Raw genomic sequence first — 23,799 nt, forward strand, 5'->3', positions numbered from 1 at the left:
AAGTGGGGGAATGGCCCCTTCCCCAAAGCCACACAATCAGGCACTGACACCCCCTGAGTCTGCCCAGACCTCTACTCCCTGGCCCCGGCAGCTGACTTTTCCGCAGGCCCAAGCTCTGCAGGGCGGGGCCCAGGGGGTCCAGAGGGCAGGGCTATTGCCTTCCCCAGGCCGACGCCATGTGGAGGGGAAGACTCCACCCAAGGAAGATGGCGTCTGCAGGACCTGTTTTCTTGTGTTTCAAATATATTTTTTACTGTTGAGAGTGTTACAGATGTCTCCCATTCCCCCCTTCCTCCCCTCCTCCCAGCCCCTTCCCACCCCCAGGTCTTCACTGCCCTATTGCCCGTGCCCATGGGCTATGCCTATAAGTATCTAAGTCCTTTGGTTTATCTCTTCTCGTCCCCCAACCCCACAAAAATCGAGGTAGGTTAGTCTGCTCCATGCCTCCCTGCTTTGAGTCTTATTTTTTTGGTGGATTCATTTTGGTCATGAAATCCCACAGATAAGTGAGATCATGTGATATTTGTCTTTCTCAGTCGGGCTTATTTCCCTTAGCACCATATTTTCCACGGACCTGTTTCCTTAACAAGTTAAAGCCGTTGGTCAAGAAATACACTGAGGCCACTTCTTAGGGACTCACCTTCATTTCCTGTATTTGCCTTCTTTTTACGTTTGGCTGAACCCGTCGACTGTGTGGACACCAAAGCAGAACACCAAATATTTACTCATAATCTTAAACATTGATTTGATGCCAGATAAAATCAGAATGGCTTCCAGTCCTGATGGAGAGCGAACTTCTTTAGACTTTAACCTAAGAGGGAAGGGTTTTGAGTGTGTTCGTTGCACAGTCATTTTCAGAACCAATAGCTGTGGTGGTCAATCAGTGTCTACCCGCTGGGTTTCTGATTCTGCAGAGGAGTTTCTAGTCTTTGTTCTTTCAAGGAAGGGGCCCTACTCCCTCGCAAGGATGCTCTGGCAACACAACTCCAAGAGCCGTCTTATACCTTCAACTTACCTACATTTTGGCTAAGAGCCAAGAAACGAAGTCACACACACCACCACCCCCTCCTTTAGATCATCTGCCACCAAAAGAATTTGGCTCCTAAAAAACATTTTTGAGAACTCACTTTGGATGATCAATACAGTGCTCTTTATCAAATGGAATGCAAAATAGAGCACTGTTGAGCGTTAATCTTGTCCCTAAATCCTGCCCACTAGGCACTATAGACTGTGTAATTAAATTGAAATTGAACATTGAGTTCCCCCCTCCCCCATCCGCATTAGCCGAGCTAGGAGGTGCACACCCATGGGAGAAGCCAGGCTGGAGTGGAGAGAGCCCTCCCGCCCCCGGCCGATCAGCGGCGTGTTTAGCCCCCAGCTACTTCCCAGCACCTGAGCTCTGAGAACAAACAACTGTTTCAAGTCCTCTGGAGGGAACCCTGGACCTCCTGTGGCAGCCGCTGGGGAAATCAGGTGCTTTTTAAAGTAACTTGTTAAGGCGGCTTGTTTATGAGAAGAGGACGAAAATGAGCAGCGAGCGCTCTTGGACTGTGTAACTAACACGTCCGCATGGGAGGAATGCGTGACCCATTTCTTCCAGCTGTCCCGCTGGCAGTGCCATCCTGCAGCCACGGCCCGCCTGAGCAATGTCCCTGGTGGAGGGGAGTCTCCTGTCGGGTTTCTGAGTGATCTCCCTCTGATGGGTTAAAGAGAATCGCGTAAAATACCACCAAAGATACCTCTAGGGCCTCTAGTGGTCGGCAAACTCCTTAGTCAACAGAGCCAAATATCAACAGCACAACGATTGACATTTCTATTGAGAGCCAAATTTTTTAAACTTAAACTTCTTCTAACGCCACTTCTTCAACATAGACTCGCCCAGGCCGTGGTATTTTGTGGCAGAGCCACACTCAAGGGGCCAAAGAGCCGCGTGTGGCTCTCGAGCCGCAGTTTGCCGACCACGGCTCTAGGCCAACTGAGCGTGAAAACCTTCAGCGTCACGTTTGCGAGCTGTTGCGTTACGCAGTGACAATTGGAATCTGTGGGGAATGAATGCTTCTCTTGGTGCCTTTCTGTAGATAGAGCACTGAGCCCGCAGGGAGTGGGCACAGCCGGGGACCCAGAGGGACGCTGGCTGCGGGCTCCGTGGCTGGAGGAGGAGGGCGCGTTCCAGGGACACCGACCTGCGGGGCTGCTGTGGCGGGAGCCTCGCTCCGCTGAGGGCCGAGGGCCGCGGGCCGCGCCCCGTGCTGTGCGGTGGCCGCCTGTGAGTTAGTTTCCCGGGGCTGATGTCACAAACTCACAAACTGGACCTTCTCAAACAACACACACGTCTCGTCCCCCGGCCCTGAAGGCCGGGAGTTCAAAATCAAGGTGTCGGCGGGCCAGGCGGTCTCCCAGACCAGCAGGGAGGGTCCTGGCCTGTCTCCTCCGCTCTGGTGGCAGCGGAGATGCTGGCGCTCCTGGGCTGTCTCTGGTCTCCGTCTCTGCCTCCGTCGTCACGTGCTGTTCTCCTGTGTGTCGCTTCCTATAAGGACACTGGCCCCCCACCCCCAAAGCCATCATCTCCATCCCATTACATCTGCAAAGACCTGCTTCCACACGGGCCCATTCACAGGTACCGGGAGGGAGGACGTGGGCACCTCGGTTTGGAGACACAGTGTAGCCCGTGACATCGTCCTCTCCACTCGTCTCTCCCTCTGACCGCTGGCCACTTATGGAGTGAAGCGCATTGGGTGACATCGGTCAGGGTCATTATAGCAAGTGCACCCCTGTGAGGGCAGCGTCTGCACGTTGCTTTGTGCGCTCGACACCACAGTCTGGCCTCCCTCCGTCTCCTGCGGGTCCGGAGGGCAGGGTTTGGTGCTGGCCCAGGCATTTCCAATGTGATGGCTAGGAGCCCCCCAGCCCGGCTCCTCCTCCTAGGCCAGCCCTCGCCCCCCACTCCCCCCAGCCTCCGCCCTCATGTTGCCCGTTGGGTGGCTGTCACAGCTCTCCTGCCGCAGTCTCACCGCCTTCCCGTGCGGCCCTCCTTCTGCTCCACTTCGCTCTGAAACACCAACCATCCACCCTCCTCAGCTGAAACGATAATTAAGCAGAAACACCTCCCGCTCAGCAGTCACTTCACCTCCCTGAGCGCTGTGGCCGCCAGGAAGCGTTACCCTGCGCCCAGACCTCACCGCCACCCACCCCCGGGAGCTCGGGGCCAGGGGCTGGGTTCAGACAGCACAACGCGCAGACCAGGCCCCGAAGGGCCACCTGCTTCAGAAGACGCCAAACAGCACAAAGGCAAATGCTCTTTTCTCTCTTCAGCTTCATGTTTAAAATCCAATAGCCAGTTGAGGACACACAACACACTGAGCAGGACAGAGAGCTGTCTTGTCGAGTGGGGTGGGGCCGGGCCGGGGATTAAAAAACATCAGCCTCTGCCCTTGAAACCAGAGAAAGAGGGGCTGCTTTCGTTTCCAGGTGAAAAATCTCGGTCCGTGCTCACAATGGACCACCACCCGGCTGTGAGAAAGGAAACCTCGCCCCTCGTGACAGCACTGATGGCCCTAGAACAGCGGTCGCCAACCGGTGGCCCGTGTATCTCTGACTTTAAAACTCTTAATTAGTTAGACAGACGGCACGTGGGCCTCCATGCTTTCTCCAGGCCGCACAGTGAGGGATGATCCTGTGTGGGCATCTGCAGCTTTAAAAACTCAGTGTGTGATTCTGATAAAACGCCAAGATTGAACCCACTTGTCTGTCATCTATAGAATAAAACTCCAGATTAAATATGAAATCTGAACCACAGGATCTCATAATGCTTCGGAGAGCAGGCTCCCTCCCTCCCCAGATTAACTTCCCACTTTGCTCCTTTCTGTAAAACTACTGGGTCCCACATAACAGTGTCCCACCGGCGTATTCACCCTTCTCTCGTCACGTGCAAAATACACTCATGTTCCCAGACATAACCCACACACCACCTTTCCCATGACACTTTCTCCTCCTATAACCAAGAATAACCTTGCCTTCTTCTGTGCTCATAGCTTTCCTACCTCTTTGATTTGCATTTTCTACTCTATAGTCTCATTCAGTTATATCCCTACTAGAGCCCGGTGCACGAATTCATGCACAGGTGGAGTCCCTCAGCCTGGCCTGTGATCAGGGCCATCAGGGCCGATCGGGGCCGGCCGGCGGGGTGGCGGGAGGAGGGACCACAGGAGGTCAGCCAACCCGGGCCGTAGGAGGTTAGCTGTGGAAGCACACTGACCACCAGGGGGCAGCTCCTGCGTTGAGTGTCTGCCCCCTGGTGGTCAGTGAACATCATAGCAACTGGTCGTTCGGGTACCGGTCATAATGGTCGCTTAGGCTTTTATATAGAGAGATGATGCTGTAACTAGATAGGGTCGTCCCGAAGGGAAGATATCACGCTTGGTTCATTTCTGTGTCCACTGGGAACCCTCGCACATCATAAGCACCCAAGCAATTGCTGGTCGAGTGTAAGTTCTTCCGCTCCCTGATTATGCCCTGGTAGCCAGAGGCCTGGGAAGGTGGGCAGGCCGCTCCCTGTCACCTGAACTGTGCCAGCCTGGTGTGCAGAAGGCAGGACCAGGTGTTGTCCTCTGCCCTCCAGGTCAGGAATGTAAACCAAAACCAGAAGGAACAAGCTAAGACACACCTCGTCTCTGTGAATAAGGCACAGAGTCAGGGAAGGAAGGCATGGGAGGGCAGGGGGGCCACGCCTTTATCCCACCTTTGTTTCCACGTTCCTACGCCTGTGCAAAGTCAGACCGTTTGCTGAGCTCAAGACGTGGCCAACTGACTTTTGTCTCGAATGTAAGTGTGGCAACGCCGCTCACTGCTGCCTTTTCAGAGTACCGTGAACTTTAGAACTTCTAAATTTAAAGTGGGGTTGCATCACCTGGCACTATTCTTATCAAAATGGCCATGCTTGCAGGAGGCGACGGTGACTTCCAGAGAGTTCCTCTCTGCAAGTTTAGCGTTCGAGCTAGTGACAACCCCACCTCTCTAATTCTCTTTTAAGGATTAGAAGCCGTGCTTTAAAAAAAAAAAATCTATCCAATGTATGAGTCTTCTTTTCAATGCTTGAAAGCAAGACTGAAAGGATCAGAAAGTGGTGACGCGGACGGTGATTAACAACGCGGTCTTTACGAAAGGTCAGATGGCTTCGCGTCTAGAAAGCACGTAGCTGTAAATGTCAAAGGCTCCCTCCTTAACCGGAAGCCACGACAGTGCAAGTCCTGTGTAAGGCTGTCTGTGGCAGTCAACAGTAGGCCATAGTCTGTGGGAATAGATCGTCATGACAACGGGGGAGGAGAAGATGGCCCTCGGGTGTTCTAAATGCATGAACTCAAGAAGAAAATAATGGTTGGGATAAAGAAATTGTTTATTAGCAAAATGCAGGCTCTATTAGCAAACACATTTGCAGATAATTCTCACTCAGAATGCTCCTGGATAATTATGGCCAATAATTGTGCTGATCCCTCGGTGTCCCATCTCATTGATTTGTCACCACAGCCCCATGAGGGTGCACAGTTTCACCTTTTGATACAGGTGGAAACTCACCCTTGAACGGTTTAGTAAGTTTAGACCCTGCAGTGCTTACCACTCAATTAATCATAATAATGCCCAGCATTTTTATTAAGTGCCTAATGAGCTTTCTGTGTGCGGGCACTAGGCTAAAATTTGCATACTACTATCTCATTTAAACCTCACAGCAGCAACCTGGTGTGTTAGATGCAAATCAAGGACTCAGCGTTGGTGAGTTTAAGGAGCTCGCCTGAGATCACACACCAGCACGGCAGGGCCACCCAGCTCCACAGCGGAAGCACCAGCCACTCTCCTGTGCGGTTTCCGATGTCTTTCTTCACGGGCTCACAGCTGGTGTGGGGGAGCCCAGGTGTGCCTCACTCTGAGACCCCTCCTTTCACGACGGTGCTCTGCCTTGTTCTGGAAGTTCTACTAATGCAAGGACCCTCCTTGCGGCCGCCCGAATCAGCACTCCCATGGTCCCACCAGCACGGAGGCAATTGGTGATGAGACTCTAGGATACAGAGATTTAGGAGGTGGTAGGTTTTGGTGGGGTTTTTTGTGTGGGGTTTTCAAAGCGTTTGTGTAATCAAGATGAGCATCTACTCACTCTGGGTCCCTGTGGAGCATTAAATTACTTTTCTAATTAAGAAAGTGGAAAAGCAAGTGAGTCTGGTCTAAGAAAAAAAACACTATTTGTTACCTGAAAAGAGATTAAAAGCTGTGGGTTGCGGGGGTAACACATTGGAATAATCCGCTGCCCACTGGCAAGTTTCCCCGGCGGAGCCAGGCAGAGCTCACAGGGACACAAGACGAGAATTGGAGTAGAAACTGTAAATGTTCTCTCACTCTTTTATCTTCCAGAAAAGGTACCTCGCTCCTAAAACTCTTTTACAAGTTCCTCCCTCTTAGCAATAACAGTGTCTTTGTATATGTACTCCTGTGAGGAAACACGGGATGCGGAGTCTCTGTGCTGAAAATGCAGCTTCTACTAAAAGAATAAAAATAGTTAAGGAACCAGCGGGCAAGTGGCTCTCCCCACCTAAGACGCACCCCGGCAGGCCGGCGAAATCTGCTCCCGAGTGATTGCCGGTCAGCCTGTGTCCCGCCTTCTCCCTCCTCTGAGTTTTCCTAATGACACTCCTCCCACGTGGTGGCCTCTGTACCTGAAGGTGAGGGACCGGGTTACGTGAGCAGAACGGTTAGCACCAGCGCCGGGGGTTTCCCCGCGCAGAGCCGCACACCTCCGCGGCTAAGGGACCAGCTGCCGGAGCACAGGAGTGGAGACCCTTCAGCATCGTCAGCGCAAATACCTCCTCCGTGTCGCGAGTCTTTTTTTGTTAGATCTTATATTAAAGTTATGATCAAAATGGGCCAAAGAGCCGATATGTGATCACGTTTGAATAACATCCTAAAACGCAGCACTTTATTTATCACTCTTTTACACGTGTTATTCTTCCATCTCATGATAGCACAGTGGTTTTCAACCTGTCCAGACCCACAGGTTGAGAACCACTAGCAGGGTCGCCTAAGACCATCGGAAAACACAGATATTTACATTACGATTCATAACAGTAGCAACATTACAGTTATGAAGTAGCAACGAAAATAATTTTATGGTTGGGGGTCACCACCACATGAGGAACTGTGTTAAAGGGTCGCAGCATTAGGAAGGTTGAGAACCACTGTGATAACAGAATGAATGAAAACTCCAGGGAAAATGTGTATCTTTCAGAACCGTGTGGAAGAGGCACTCGAGTCGTCCTCATTTTGAATAAAAGCTGTTGTTGACAGTTTAAAAATTGTGTTTTAAGAAGTAGTGAACAAGGGACGGAAATATTTTTACCCTGTGTACCTGTCATTACTTAGGTTAAGATAATTTGGGGATAATGGTGCTAAAATGACTATTTCCTTTGTATTTACAAATCAAAACACTTTTTATTTAAAATCTCATCAGCTTGAATTTAACTATCTCCAGCATATTTCTAAAAGCCCAAAAAGAAAAAAATAACAAGTGGTGGTTATCAAAACTAGGGCCATGGTGTAGGACCCAGGCTACGTATATGGTTCAAACCTCCTGGGGCGGGGGGGGGGGTCCCCCCCAACTTCCCTGATGCTGCGTATAGACTGCGTGTGTCTGATTTCGCTGAGGAAATGCTACGTGGTCCTTGTCAGGATCTCAGGAGTGAAAGAATGTGCGCTAGACAGTTTCCCTCCTCTCACTAGAGAAAGTGATCACACATCTCTTTTCTTACAAATAAATTACAACATTTTTATACTAGAGGCCCGATGCACGAAATTTGTGCAAGGGGCTCAGCCCTCGCAGCTATAGCGGCTTGCCTGGGCTTCATCCGGAAGGACATCTGGAGGTTGTTCAGCTGTTCGGTCTAATTAGCATATCACGCTTTTATTATCCTATCTAATAAAAGCATAATACGCAAATTGACCATCACTCCAACACACAAGATGGCTGTCCCCATGTGATCAAAGATGGCTGCCCCCATGTGGACACAAGATGGCCACCACAAGATGGCCAGCAGGGGAGGGCAGTTGGGAGGGACCAGGCCTGCAAGGGAGGGCAGTTGGGGGTGATCAAGCCTTCAGGGGAGGGCAGTTAGGGGTGACCAGGTTGGCAGAGGAGGGAAGTTGGGGGGGACCTGGGCCTGCAGGGAAGGGCAGTTGTGGGGGAACCAGGCCTGCAGAGGAGAGCAGTTGCGGGGGGGACCAGGCCTGCAGGGGAGGGCAGTTTGGGGGACCAGGCCTGCAGGGGAGGGCAGTTAGGGGGGACCAGGCCTGCAGGGGAGGGCAGTTAGGGGTGACCAGGCCTGCCAGGGGAGAGCAGTTGGGGGGGACCAGGCCTGTAAGGGAGGGCAGTTAGGGGTGACCAGGCCTGCAGGGGAGGGCAGTTAGGGGCAATCAGGCTGGCAGGGGAGCAGTTAGGCATCAATCAAGCTGGCAGGGGGGTGGTTAGGGGGTCATCAGGCTGGCAGGGCAATCAGGAAGGCAGGCAGGTGAGCAGTTGGGAGCCAGCAGCCCTGGATTGTGAGAGGGATGTCTGACTGCCCGTTTAGGCCCAATCCTAACGGGATCAGACCTAAATGGGCAGTCAGACATCCCTCAAGGGGTCCCAGATTGGAGAGGGTGCAGGCTGGGCTGAGGGTCACACCCCTCCCCGTGCACGAATTTTATGCACCAGGTCCCTAGTTATAGATAAACTTTATTTTGTAAAGTAGCAATTAACAGAGAACAAAGTTCTGCGAAGGGAAAGATACATGAACAAGTAGTGAAAACTCAGAGTATGGATCCCAGGAAAAGCTACGTTGTCTTTATTATCCTTAATGTGGAAAAAGTTATTATCCCCAGAGATATTGCATTACATTCTGTGGGCGATCATCAAACAAGAGTGGAATAAACAAGAGGCTGCCGTGTTGCCTCACTGGTCTGTGCCTTGCTCAAACTGTATTAAAAGGGAATATTTCCATCATACCATTACTGGATAATTCAATTAGGCCAATGTTCTGTGGGTGTAAAAACAATGTAATTTACTATGTTGAATGATTAGCCAATCAGATTTCTCTCATTTTCTAAGGCAATGGATTGACTAAAATGTGACCATAAACAAAATAGATTTTATTGGGCATAATCGACTTTGTAAACAAATGAAATTAATTCTCTGCCTGACCTACAGCTTTGAAAATGAAAGACCCAAATTGAACACATGCTTCCCATTTTGGTTCTGTTACTAAGATGACACTTAATATAAAAGTTACAATTTAACTTCCCCCTCAAGTATTCCATTCTTGAGACTAAATGACTCTTAAAAATATGTTCGTCAACAGATGGGAGCCACTTATGGCCTCATCAACTCCAAAGCAAGTGAAATGATCTCGGCAAAACGGAAAGATTACAAGAGAGCCTCGTCTGGTTGTTTCGGAGATGATGAACGGGCTGCGCGCCGGTTCACTGGTGCCACGAATACTGACAGATCAGCACCCTCCTTCATCCGCGAGAAACACCAGAGAGATGGACGGCAGTGCTGTGCGTGCTTCATCCATCAATAAGCCATTTCCACACGTGCCCTGTGTTTGGAGCTGTGCTGGTGGGAGGGAGGGTGGGGAAGGAAAAGCCAGCCCAGAGCCCATTCTGGGGGGTTTCTGTCCTGGAAGAGGAGGCCAGCGTACCCTAACCTGTGCAGACTAACAGAGTGTTACGACGTGTTTAGTAGCTACACAGTTTGGAGAAGTCACCGGTCAATGAAGAGTGGCCCTGGAAGGGTCACAGAGGACTGCAGACACCGGTTACTCGGATGTAATTCTGCAAGACATAGGCTGTGCTGGCACCGGAAACCTGGAGTTGAGAAATGACCTGAGGAACGTTAGCGTGGACTTTTCTTACAGCCACATCCTGTATGTCCCTTTTCGTACTATTTCCACAGGTACCCGCCGCCCATCTTTCCATAGGCTCCTCCAGCTCCTACTTTGACTCTGACCAGCCCCCAGTCCGTTCTCTGCTGGGCCATCCGGGTGAGCTTTACAAAACGCCAATCGCCACATGTTGCCCCTGTAGACAACCTCCAGTGGCTGACATTGCGTCTCCGATAAAACCCAAAGTCCTTCCCAGCATCCCCACGATCTGGCGTTCCTACGAGATCTGGTCCTTCCCCGCTCTCTGAATTCCTCTTGTATCGCTGGGCCCTTCTCACTCACGGGACAGTCACCCTGGCCTTCCCTCCGTCCCTCCCTCGGACCCGGCTTGCTCCCGGGCCAGGGCCGTGGCACTCACCGCCCTGCCTGAAATGCTTGGCTTCCTTCTTGTCATTCAGAGCTCAGCTCCAGCAGCTCCTCTACAGATGGGCCTTCCCTGGACGCCTCTTTAAGGAAGTCTTTCCCACTCTCCCTGCCACTCCCGCTCTATCACACCACTCTGCGGCAGTGTTGGCATCATACTTTTCACCATCAAAAGCTTTCTTGTTCATTCATGTGTTCGCTTGGTCATTATCTCCCTTCGTCCACAAGGACGTAAGGACCATGAGAACAGGACTCTTTATCAGAGTGGTGGCCCCTCTCGTCCCAGCGCCATTCAACGGGGCTCTATGAGATGCTCAGTAACTACTTCTCAAAGGGACGCCTTGCTTCGTTAATTCTGCCGGCAGGCTGTGACAATAGGCTGGGCCTGGAAAAGGAGTGTCTGGGGATTATTCATTCATGGTAGGAATGAACAGTTTGTGTGGATAGATGAAAGGTGGAAGAGTCTGGTGTCTGTATATGGAAAACGAATGAACAATCCAAGACAAGGATTAACGCAAGATGCCCGGGCCGACTACAGAGAGGTGATACCCTTGGCAGGAATGTGAAAGTTGTGATTAAAAGCCTCATTTCGTGAGGATACGCTACATGTTGGGCATTATGTATTTATTGCATCTATTTTTCACGACTCCATTAGGTAGGCATCATTATCTCTATGTCACAGATGTGAAGTTGAGTCAACTCTCTCCAAGTGGTTTAGGGAGGTATTCTATTCCACTGAGTGACGTTGATTATGTAGCAAAACACTGATGTGAGGTCAGCTGGCAGCTCAGTTGGATGGTGGTAAAAGTCTACCAAGTCTGGTCTTTAGAGTTACCTCCCTCCCATTTCACAAGTTGTTGGGCTGAGTGTGGAATGTGTGTCTCATTCTTGCAAAAGAGCTCTGGGCACACAAGGGCTCTTTTGCAAGTTGGTCTGAGCCCCTGTGGTCTGCCAGTGTTGTCCTTCCCTTTCGGAAACCACGCAGGTCCGGCCATGGGCTGGAAATACCTTGAAGAAGACAGTGAACAGAAGAGTGATGGGTGAAGGGGGGAGATGGGGTTAGTGGGGCAGAATGATACCAGTTACCTTGGAGACGACCACCTGAAGGGTAATAGAGCCCCTAGAAACTAACCAAAATGCAGTACACAATTTTTTATTTTTTTTTTTGCTTCCATCTTTCTGGCCACCCATCTGATAAGTCGCTACCCGGAACGTGGGAACCAGACTTTGCTAAGATTGAGCTCTGTACTAGGTCCCAGAAGGAAGGCGAACCTGCTGATGAGTCTTAGAAATTAGAAGATGCTGCGGCGACTCAGCACCCAGGTGTCCTCTTACCCATGACAGGAAATATAAGTATGAATCCCCATGATGATGGCATCTAGAGCTGGAATCTCAGGGGTGGAAAGCCATGGGGCCAGGTTTTCCAGCCACCAGGGGTTTACTGAGGTTGAGAGATACCTTCACTTTCCTCCATTCATCCCAGGCGCACAGCTCACAAGTGCCCGCCTATTATTATGTTTTTCCAGATTTTCAGACACTGAAATGCCAACATATAGAATACATTTTCTTGAAAAGGCCAACGTGGATGAAGTCAAGACATCACCACTCCACGGCCACCACGGCCATCTACCTGTGTTTCTAAGGGGCGTGAGAGGCGGAGGAGAAGTAAGGATGCCATGGCGATAGGAGCTTGGTCCTAGGCTGGCATAGCAGCTGAGCAGGTGACCGCCATCTCCGTGTGGTTTGTGCACATAACGAGAGAACCAGAGCCCGGGTGGTGTTCGCTCACATCATGGTTTTCTGAGAGCGAGAGCCCAGCACCTCCTTGGCCGGGCTGAAGTGTTGGGATTGTTCAGTAGAGCGCCAGGTCTTGGTACCCACCATGCAAAACTCAAACTGGGGAAGAGAAGCAACCGAAGGCTGGGTGTGCCCACTGCCCACCCTAACTAGAGCTGACTCGGGCACAGTCGGGCACCTTAAGTTGGCTCAGCAGTCGCGTGGAGCTGATCGAAAGGAAACACTTCTAATTACAGATGTGACGGCACTGAGAGCCCGGAGAGGCAGACATGTGTCGCATGTGAGAAACACCAGGTTTTGGAGCCAGAAGAGCCTGGGTTTTAATCCCAGCTGTAGCTGTGGCCGGTTGTAAGACACACGGCAAGTTTCATGGGAACACGATCATCACCACCTGACACAGCTGGGGTGCGGATTAACTTGCTTGCGCAGCACCTTCGATATTCATCCAAAACCCCCACTCCCCGCTTATCCTCTGCCTGTGGCCTGCGTCCAGGAGCTGCCCTTTAAACAGGGGTCAAGACAGGCCAACTCGCCTCCCTTGCCAACTGGTAGAAATGCATCCCGCCTGGCTCCGGAGTATGCCCTGGGCCTGGGAGTCTCAGTAGATGGGGCGTGAGTCACAGGGGAGGCAAGAGGGTCGTCCCGTTGAGCTGAGACCTGGTCTAGAAGTGCAGGTGTTCTCTTTGGTTGCCACAGGTGAGTGGTGCTCAGGTCCATTCAGTTCCATCTTGTCGCAGTGTTGGCTAGAGGCTAACTGCTGGTGGCCCCAGCTCAGGGAGTCCCTGGGAAAATCCCCGGCGTGGAACCTGGGCTTCCTTTCTCCGCTGTGGACAGTCTCCCTGGTGTGGGGAGTAGATGGAATTGCTGGAATTATAGGTGATATTATTTCTGAGCAAGGTACACGGAGATGTGTTCGCTTCCTCCAAGGAGCAGATTGCATAACTGCAATGTGGAAAGGGAGGAGGGGTGGTTACGCCCTATCTGAAGATTGCTCTTGCCTGCTTGATGGCATCTGGCTCTATAAATAGATTAGGTAGAATCCTGTCCAAAAGCGTCTTGCTATGAGAGAGTCAGGCATAGTTAGATGTCAACACCAGCCCGGCGAGTGTCACTGCCGCCCTCCCAGGTGGCATTGCTGTTGCCAGGCCTCAGTAGCTTTGAACTGTGGGTGGGGAAGAAGCAGTTCCCCAGGCAGCGGCTGCTTCCTGGGACCTGGGCCCTACAGAAAGGAAGGAGCAGGCAGGGCTGCACTGCCTCAGCTCCCCCTCCCTTCCACCAGTTGCTCAGTTGCACTTACCAGGGCTGGGCTGCAGGTGGCAGGCAGCCTCTGTGGTCCTCCAGGCCCTGCAGGAGCTCATTCTATAGCTGCACTGGGGAGTGAGGTCCCACAGACACTACTATCAGGCTGAAGGGTCAAGACAGCACCGCTCAGACCTGGCCTTGCAAAGAAAGGGGACCAGCAGGAGAGACCATGGTCATGGCCGTAGATGCTTCTGAGTATCCATTTCAGTGGCATCTTAGGAGCCTGAAAATGTCAGTGACATCTTGAGTCAAGTGTAATCATCATCAGGAGAAACAGACCATTGTGGAAACCCCAAAAGGCTTCATAATTTAGATTGATAAAATGACATTCTTTAAACAAAATTGACAGATTTTATCATAGTGCATGAAGAGATGAGACCGTGCAAATAGCAATCCATTTGATTATCAATCTGTTCGCTCTGGCCCCTCAGGTAGTAACCCACTCTCCTCCCCCTGGCCGATCCGGCCTGTGCTTTGCTGTGAGTTTCTGTTTCGCATTCTCCCTTTGCATTCTCTCTCAGACTGAACTCCCCAAAGGAAACTCCCCTCTGCGTGGCCTCGGGATCCCCCTTTCCTAGCGCAGCACCCTGGTAACCAGGGGTGGCACCAGGGTGAGTCGCCTGCCCTAGACTGAGCGGGCTGGGCCAGGCAGCCTGGGAAAGCTGAGCTGTCAGATATGCGGGCGACGAACGCCAGAGGGGCGTGTGTGTCACTCGAAGGCGCTGACACAGGCAAATCCGATCTGGGGCTGGCAGATGCTTAACCACATACGACCAATGGAATGTGTCCCCTCCAGTGTCACCGCTGCTCTCACAGTTGGCATTGCGGAGTCCAGGGCTCGAGTCACTCAGGACCCAGAGGCGGTGGGCGGGGAAGGACCAGGCCTGCAGGTGTGTGCTGCTGCCTGGCGCCGGGCTCTCCCGGGGCTAACACCCTCAGCCCCACCACTGTCTCCACTCAGCCAAGCTCTGGGCTCCGCTTCTCATCAGGGCGGCTCTTATTTTTCCCCTCTGTACCCATAACTGGCCAAAGCTCGCCACATTTTCCAGTCTAGAGCCCGGAGCGGGTGGACTGATGGGTTTAGCTAGTCATCATCCACACACCTGGGCGAGGCCAGTCCTCGATTGGGTTCCCGCTGCCCTTGGAGGAGCTGCTCCAGGGCGGGTGCCCACTCCTAACTGAATGCATGACCACCCTTCCTGCTCACAGGCGCGGGGCCTGTTGTCACGTCCTCTTCTTGGCAAAATCTAGTCTCTTCATATGGACACAAGCCTCCCGGAGTGACTCCCGACCTCGCCTGTGTCTCCCTCTCATCGTTCTCTCGACGGCAGCGTGCACGGTCCTCTCACCCCTGACTGGGCCACCTGTCCACTCCCAGCCATCCTCCCAGACCCACCCCCAGCATCGCTTCTTCTGTGAAACTTCCCCACACAAAGATCTCTTCAGAAAAGTTAGATCATCTTTTCTCAGTTCCCCAAATGCCCTATGCACCCTGTCCTATGACAATTACCATGTTTTTTCATGAACTGCTTATTTTTTATCAACCCAATGAAATGTGGCTTCCTCCAGGGGCCGTCCATTTTATCTACTTCACTTGTATGTACAATGCAAAAAAAAAAAAAAAGTATATTGCCGTGGCTCAACACATGTGGATGGAGGGAACGAATGATCGAGGTCCTTGGGTCACAGAGTTCCCATCAGCCCCACAATAGCAGATAAAGTCTTACAGCAATGCCCCCCCTTGTCAACAGCATAAAGCCAAGAGGAGTAGTTGCCTGAATGAGGGACAGCACAGGGACGATACTGCTCTTCAGTTAAGTTCAAAGCATATATTTACGTAAGATACGGTTCTAGATGCGGGCGGAGATTACATAGATTTGTGAGACTGCACGCTGACCTTTACTACACTTCAAATACATTGGAGAGACAGCGTCCCCTAGACCACTGACTATAACAACGAACTCGAGTGAAACAAAAAGTGCTGACCAGAAGACCCACCTCTCAGACTGGCTCAGACTTGTCCTTATACCCTGCATTCCGTCTCTGCCCTCCCAGCCTTCCTCCCACGCTGCTAGCGCCTTTGCCACTCGGCTAATCCTATATAATGAAAAGCTAATATGCAAATCAACCAAACCATGGAACGACCAGTCGCTAGGATGCACACTGACCACCGGGGGCAGACGCTCAATGCAGGAGCTGCCCCTTGGTGGTCAGGGCGCTCCCACAGGGGTAGCGCTGCTCAGCCAGAAGCTGGGCTCACGGCTGGCGAGCACAGTGGTAATGGCAGGAGCCTCTCCCACCTCCATGGCAGCGCTAAGGATGTTTGACTGCTGGCTCGAGGAGCGGGCCTAAGCCTTCAGTCGGACATCCCCCAAGGGCTCCCGGACTGTGAGAGGGTACAGGCTGGGCTGAGGGACCCCCCTGAGTGCACAAATTTCGTGCACCAGCCCTCTAGTACATTACATAATGCATGGTTATTTGCTGAATATACTTTCCCTCCAGGAATATCAGCTCTGTGGGGGCAAACTCCACATCTGTCTCATCCGCCACGCCTCCCTGGGCATCTAGCACAGCTCCTGCTTGTCACAGGTGCTTCGTGACTTTGAGGGCGAGAGAGGAGAACAATCAAGTTCACTGTTGAAGATCAGGGAGGTTTTACAGGGGAGCTACCCTGATACAGAGGCCCTGAAAACTAAGAATAGCCAGGCTCTCAGATTTATGGCCAAGTTAATGAATACGCCACAATTTTTTCATTGGACTTCTTTGACTACGGACTTTTTTTTATCTGCAGTTACATATCTCTCAACTAACGTTGGTTGCCACAATATATTCCCATAAATATAAAAGTATTTATGGGAAGCAATCGCTCCTGCCATAGTGTTCAGTTTTGCTGTGGCTAAAAGGGTCTCTCCCGTGAGAAAATCAAATAGCAAAGTGAGCTGGAAAGCAATCACTCTCCTTGCCGTGGTGCAGAGTAAGTGCTACAGTTGTTTCGAAGCGAGCGGACTCCTCGCTGGAGATGTGGGTGGTTTTCACAAGAAAGCTGGCTTTTAGATCAGCCTGGGAGACTTGGGGCATCCCAAGACAGGAGGAAAACATGGGCGGGGGTGCTGAGAGCCGGATGGAAGCAAGTAGAGGACATGTCAGGATAGGAGCAGAGCACCCAAGGGGACAGGCTGCAGGTGCCAGCAATGGAATCAGGACTTGAGTTTCTATATAGTCGAGCCAGTTCCAAATTCTAAGGGATGAGAAATAAAATGTTTTAGGAAGACTAATTTGGTGCTCATTTTCAGGGAGGCTAATTAGAGGATACTAAAGAACATCCAATTAAGAAATAAATAAAAACGATTTTTTTAAAAAAGCATGATGAGATGCAAATGAACCAATTTACTTTCTTATTGTTAAAGCATCTCGCAGATTCCGTGAGGGGGTGACTGGAATGTAACCAACAGAACCTTTTCAGAAATAGAACAGAACACAGAGGGAGCCCCTTCGGGGAGAAACAGGGTACATTTGCTTTATATATAGATAAGCTTTAGGGACGATCAGAATGATGTGCCCTGGAGAAAAATGGAGATGTAAGAGTTTACTCTTTTTATGATTGCTGTTCTTACTGATATTTCTATGATGGTAATGATGGAAACTCATTGGTAAAAGCCTAAAATGTATTTATTTTTATTTTTTAATTTATCTTTATTGTGGAAAGTATTACAGATGTCCCCTTTTTTCCATTCCACTGACTTCCTCCACCCCACACCCGCCCCCGCCCCAGGCCTTTACCACACTATTGTCTGTGTCATGGTTTATGCATATACGCATACAAGTTCTTTGTTAATCCTTCCTCCCCTCCCCACCCCCCCCCCGCCCCCGCCTTCCTTCTGAGATGAGTCAGTCTGTTCCATGCTTCCCTATCTCTGGATCCACTCCGTTCATCTGTTTATTTTGTTCATTAGATCCCACATATGAGTGAGATCATGTGATACTTGTCTTTCTCTGACTGGCTTATTTCACTTAACATAATACTCTCCAAGTCCTTCCATGCTGTCTCAAAGGATAAGAGATCCTTTTTTTTTACTGCAGCATAGTATTCCATTGTGTAGATATACCACAGCTTTTTTTATCCACTCATCTACTGACGGGCACTTAGGCTGTTTCCAAGTCTTAGCTATTGTAAATTGCACTGCTATGAACATAGGGGTGCATATATCCTTTCTGATTAGTATTTGGGATTTCTTAGGATATATTCCTAGAAGTAGGATCAGTGGGCCAAATGGAAGTCTCATTTTTAATTTTTTGAGGAAAAAATTTTATGATTACTGTGCTTACTGATATTACTCTGATGGTGAGGGTGGAAACTCAGTGGTATAAGCCTCAAATTTAAAATCCCATCAACCTTGATTCTATTCGTCCAGACTCCTCAATCTCAGAAAGCCTCTGCTTATAGGAAGGCGGGTGGGGTGAGGAGAAGCGTCACCACGTCCTAACAATGGCTGTCACGCAGTGAGCGCTGAGGAGCGAAGCGGTTGCTACGAGAAGGTCTAATGGGCATCCAACAAGAAGCCTCGTGGGTGTTGTTACTTTGCCCACAACTTAGTTTGCTCCGAGCTGAGGAAGCGGACTCCTACTGACTAAGCCAGCAGGAGACTGAAGTCTGATTGAGGAGCAATGACCCTCTCTCCTGCAGTTATCTCTCTAGCCCAGCGGCTCTCAACCTTCCTCATGCCGCGACCCACAGGATGAGAACCGCTAGCAGGGTCACCTAAGACCATCGGAAAACACAGACATTTACATTACGATTCATAACAGTAGCAAAATTACAGTTATGAAGTAGCAACGAAAATAATGTTATGGTTGGGGGTCACCACCACATGAGGAGCTGTATTAAAGGGTCGCGGCATTAGGAAGGTTGAGGACCACTGCTCTAGCCCAAGCAGGCGTTAGAGTGGCCTGCGGGACGGGGCGAAGGGAATGGATAGGTGGGGAGGGTATTTACTGACGGGACACCCCTGCCTAGGCTCACGGAGCCTGAGTGTGCTTACCGAACAGCCAGGCCCACCATCCCTGGTGCCTTTCTCTCCTCGATGTCACGAGATGAGCTTTTGTTTGTTTCTTCCTTTCCTTTGCTTTCCTCTAGCTCAGAGGCCCCCAGGTACCGTGACTGCCTGGGGAGCAGCTGGGGAGCTTGTCTAAACCAGAGTGGGTGCCCCAGCCCCGAGATCCCGTTCGGGGCGCCCACAGCGAGGCCTGGGAGCCTGGGCTGAGGGCGAGCCTCCAGGGGTTCCGAGGCAGCACTGAGTGACTTTGAACCCGTCTGGTTTGGCGGCAGGTGAGGCTCCAGCCCACCACGCCCACTTTTCCACCTCTCCCCGTGCCTGCTTATCTGCTTCCCCTTCTGCCAAAGACTTGTTTGCCTATAGATTTTCGGCACCTTAACAAGAATTGGTAAATTATTTCTCTGGGTTAATCTTGACCTTTTGATTAACACTGTTGGTCTTTGACAAGGTCATACAGCAACTGTGTGGAAGCCCATCGTTACATTATAATCACATTTACTCCTTTTGTGATTATAAAAGTTGTTTGTTGATCATCTGCCCTGTGCCAGGCCCTGTGCTAGGGACCAGGGAGCCCACAGAGCAAGAATGATAAGACCTCTGTCGTCGTATTCTAGTGCCAGAGAGGTGGGCGCGAGTGGGGAAAGGCAGCCTGGAAGTAGATGGAATTATTTCACGTTTCATACGTGCTGTGAGGGCAGAAGCCGAGTTCTGTGGGAGCGAATCTCAGCGGGGAGCATGCTGTGGGCAAGCTGAGCTGGAAACACCTCCTCATACAGGTGGCTTGCTGTGAGCCACAGGGAAAGAGCCAGGCCTGCTGGCGGCTGAGAGCTTGGATACACCATCGTGAAACGTGGGCTCAGAACTGCAGAACTGGGAGTCACAATGCGCGGACCGTTAGCTGGTGGTGGTCAGGAGATCGTGGGGGTGGCGCAGGCTCTGGCCGTGGCACAGTCCCTGTGAAGTAGAGAGCGCTGCTGTGAAAGGTGAGGTGGTCAAGGAACCGAGAGTTTACTGGGGCTCAGAGTCACGGCACACGCTGATGAAAGTGGGGTGAAGGCTCAAACTCTGAGCGAGGAGCCAACGTCTTCAGAGCATGAGGTGGAAACGGCAAGGACAAAGGCAGATGCCAGTGTAAGGAGGGTCAAGGAAGGCCCGGCAGGACGTGTGTGCCTCACAGAGCAGGAGGTTAGGCCAGAGGAGCCGTCCTGGAGGCAGCGGTTGAGTAGCAGGAAAGAGCCTCCTGTCTTCTGGCCTGAGGGACAAGGGGTTCGAGGAAGCGAGGTTCCGTCCACTGAGAAAGTGCAAGGGCAGCAGAGTCCTGGGGGCCAGCAGCTTTCACCCAGAGAACACACCCCGTGGGAAGCAGACGGGCCAGAGGTGCTGCGGATTGGAGGGGAGTGTGCTGACCACAAGCAGAAGGCCCAGCGCACACAATGGAAGGTTAATTTTTTTGTCTTTGTCAGAGTCCTTAGGGGCACATAAATTACGGTGGATAATTATAATTACCATTAAAACAATAATAATAGCAGTTATTCTTTACAGTTACAGTAGTTGGAGCAATAGCAGAAATGTAGTGGCATTTTCATTGTGGGCCTGGGCTGAGTACCGCCAAGCCGTCTCCCAATAACCCCCTGATCGTTCAACCCTCAGGTCACAGTTTCTATTATCTGTGAACATTATGGGCCATCATTGGTCAGAGGAAAGAGGGATTCGGAGTCTTGACGTCATCCCAGCAGTCCCTGGGCAGACAGCAGACGAATGGCTTTCGTTGAACATTCTGGCAGCTGTTTTATGGGGTTACCCAGGCTGGTGTGTGGGGATCAGGGGTTCCTCACATAAAGCTCAGCTAGTGGAAGGACCATGGTGCCTGGAGGTGGCTCCCACCCCCCGAGATTCATTCCTCAAGCTCTTTGGCTCAATCTGCTAGAAAAAGCCTAACCATCTTTGAACACCTAAGTCCATGCATTCTTCCATTTGTTCATTGAACAGATAATCTAGAGCAATTGCTATACGTTATAGACCATTCTGGACACTTGGGGATACAATGGGAAATATTATATCTCTGTCTCCCTATGTATACACATCTCCCCTGGGAAATTTTCCTCTACACTGCCCCCACCGTTAGGCTGGTGAGCCCATGCATTATTGCCACAGCTCAATGTTAACTCATTAATTTTTTTCCCAATAACATGCTGACAGCCCCATGTGTCTGTCTCCCCTCCAGTCTTCTCGTCTTCTCCTCAAGAATTCTTTTCAAATCTAAGTGAGATCATGTTATGTCTCTGCTCTCCAAACTCAACCTCGTCTACCAGAGTAGAAGCCAAAGTCCTTATCGTTTCAGTCCCTATTGAGGATACTGCCTTGTAAATCCCTCCTCCCATGTCTGTCTTTACCCAGTCACTGTGAAAGTTGTAAGATGCAGTCAGATGAAGAGTAGATGGCAGATGGGCTGACTCATCCTACCGATGAGAAAACTAATTTCTAATCCTATTTTTGATACAATTTTACATACGAGGACATCAAGTAGCCTTTTCTGTATTCCCTAGTCATTCTTCACTTGGGGAAGAGAGAAGCTCTCATGCATGAATGAAATTGTATTCTAATATGACTATAGTTCTTAAATTATTGTAATACATGAATTTATAAAAATAAAACCTTTTCCGAGGGGGGTGGGAAATACTCTGTGTAAGTACTTGGAAAACTAAAGTGGTTATCAGAACTTTATAATTAGCCTTGCTACAATTTTAAGTTTTACTTTATGACTTTAAAGTATTATTACAAAATGCTCCAAAACAACAACAATTTTCAACCAAATACCACTACATTTGGTATCGACATTCAGGGGGACTAACTAAGTCAATGCTGGAAAATAACACATTCCACACTATCTCAAGAACAATTGACCTACAGATTGATTGAACTACATTGTATTGTGTTACAGGCAAAGCCAAGATAAATAGTCAGGGCCCTTTTATGTCCATCTTGTGGATACCTTTTTGGGGGCATTTTGTAAAGTTATATAATTAATAGCCAGAGATGCAAAGATAGTACAAAAACAATAATGAACTTACTATGAACATAGATTCAAGTCAATAACTATGTTTTTATCCCAATAATTTGCAGATAATTGAGCATGAGAAACTCTATTAGTGTAAGTGTTAAATGAATAATAACATATAAGTATCCTACATAATAATATGAAGTTTTGATTCAAAATGAAGCATGGATACCATGTTTTATTGTTATGTTTTCTGTGAAGAAGCTTACTACAATATGTACATTTAGCATGCTTTGCTAAATTGTTCTACCAACGTATATGAGGTTCTCTCCCTGAAAGTATTTTAAAATAAATATGTTAACTTTCTTATCACTATGCCCACATTTGTGAATGTGCTTTCAATGTTTCTTCTCTATTTTAACAGAACCCCAAGTTCCACATGCCTGAGGGTTCCAAGGAAAAAAAGGAAAATCCTCTACTTAACCCTGAGAGGTTTAGTAGGGTCTTGAGGGAGACAAGTCCCTCACAAGGAGAAAGTCCACCTTTGGGCAAGACCACAGAGTCACCAACCATTAAGTTGATTGCAAAACATCAAGGAACTAAGACCCTTTCCAAGAAGTTCAGAGGAATGAGTTGGCCACCGGACACTCGCCCTCTAAACAAAAGCTTAGTCAAGGACAACAAATGGAGGAGGACGGATGCAACCCAAGAGAAACGCAGGTCTTTCCTGCAGGAGTTTTGCAAGAAATATGGTGGGGTGAGTCATCCTCAAACGCATCTCTTTCACATGGTGTCCAGGATCTATGTGGAAGATAAGCACAAGGTCTTATACTGTGAAGTACCGAAGGCTGGCTGCTCCAACTGGAAAAGAATCCTGATGGTACTAAACGGATTGGCTCCCTCGGCATACAACATCTCCCATGATGCCGTTCACTACGGGAAGCATTTGAAAAAGCTGGACAGCTTTGACCTGAAAGGGATATACACTCGTTTGAATACCTACACCAAAGCGGTGTTTGTTCGTGACCCCATGGAAAGATTAGTGTCAGCCTTTCGGGACAAATTTGAACACCCCAATAGTTACTACCATCCAGTATTTGGGAAAGCAATCATAAAGAAATACCGGCCAAATGCCTGTGAAAAGGCCTTCAATAATGGATCTGGAGTCAAATTCAAGGAGTTCGTTCACTATTTACTGGATTCCCACCGCCCGGTAGGGATGGACATTCACTGGGAGAAGGTCAGCAAGCTCTGCTACCCGTGTCTGATCAACTACGATTTTGTGGGGAAATTTGAAACTTTGGAAGAAGACGCCAATTACTTTCTACAGCTGATCGGTGCCCCCAAAGAGCTGAAATTCCCCAACTTCAAGGACAGGCACTCTTCTGATGAAAGAACCAGCGCTCAGGTCGTGAAACAGTATTTAAAGGATCTGACCAGAACCGAGAGACAACTAATCTATGACTTCTATCACTTGGACTACTTGATGTTTAATTATACCACTCCGTTTTTGTAGTTTGCATTCATGTTCTAAAACACTGTATTTACTTCATGGTGACGGCCTTGAATCGGCTAACTGTAATTTTCCTATAATTCTCTGTAGGGGAGAGATTTAACTAAATGCAGTTGCCTTGATTTAATGAAGACTTTTACCAAATAGTATGACACCAATTGGCACAAAGTTATAGGAAAATTACCTAACAGAGACATGTAAACAACCCGCGTTACTCTAAAATGCTTGGGGAAGAGCTGCTTTTGCATTATGGGCCATATTATAGAAGCAGTAACCCAGCCAGCTGCTCCATCCACTGCAGCAGCCCCCACCATGACAGGCAGAGGGATCTAAAATAGCGAGTGGCTGTCTCCACCCTGGATTGGTGGCATGGGTGTATTTGCAGCAGTCTGTGGCATACGAATCAAGCCCTGGCTAGTTCTCTTATACCCTGGAAATCTATCAGCTGCAATGATAAATTGATTTTGAAATGGCATCTGGGGCCTGGGCGTTTTACTTCAGGTTGGGAGGCATTGTGTGATGTACAATGTGAGAGAACACAGCAGACACACCAGATGAGGCTCTGGCTTTCTATATGCAGCGGCCAATAAAAAATGCACAACATGCTCAGATCAAAGCAACAAAAAAAACCTCCCTCTTCCAGGGAATCATGAGGGAATGGGTTCCGTTTTCTCTGGAGTCTCTACGCAGAGACGCAATGAGCACAACCATCGGAGGCCTTTGCTCTGAAGCAGGCGGTTGAGGTTAAGCCTCGGCAGATAGCAATGTGCTCCTAATTCTGGTTTAATTGGGGGGCGGGGGCGGAGGGGAGGT

At 49.8% G+C, this 23,799-nt stretch overlaps 1 protein-coding gene across 1 annotated transcript in view; it reads left to right on the forward strand.

Annotated features, from left to right (window-relative positions):
* The window catches only part of CHST9 (carbohydrate sulfotransferase 9), a 141,606-nt gene extending 118,617 nt beyond the window's left edge, over window positions 1–22,989 (forward strand). Inside the window, exon 5 of the mRNA XM_028155743.2 lies at window positions 21,898–22,989. Coding sequence (XP_028011544.2) covers window positions 21,898–22,989 — 1,092 coding nt within the window. The remainder of the gene's footprint in view (window positions 1–21,897) is intronic.
* The last annotated feature ends 810 nt before the right edge of the window (window positions 22,990–23,799 follow it).

Source organism: Eptesicus fuscus, chromosome 12 (assembly GCF_027574615.1).
Source record: "Eptesicus fuscus isolate TK198812 chromosome 12, DD_ASM_mEF_20220401, whole genome shotgun sequence".
NCBI lineage: Eukaryota > Metazoa > Chordata > Mammalia > Chiroptera > Vespertilionidae > Eptesicus > Eptesicus fuscus.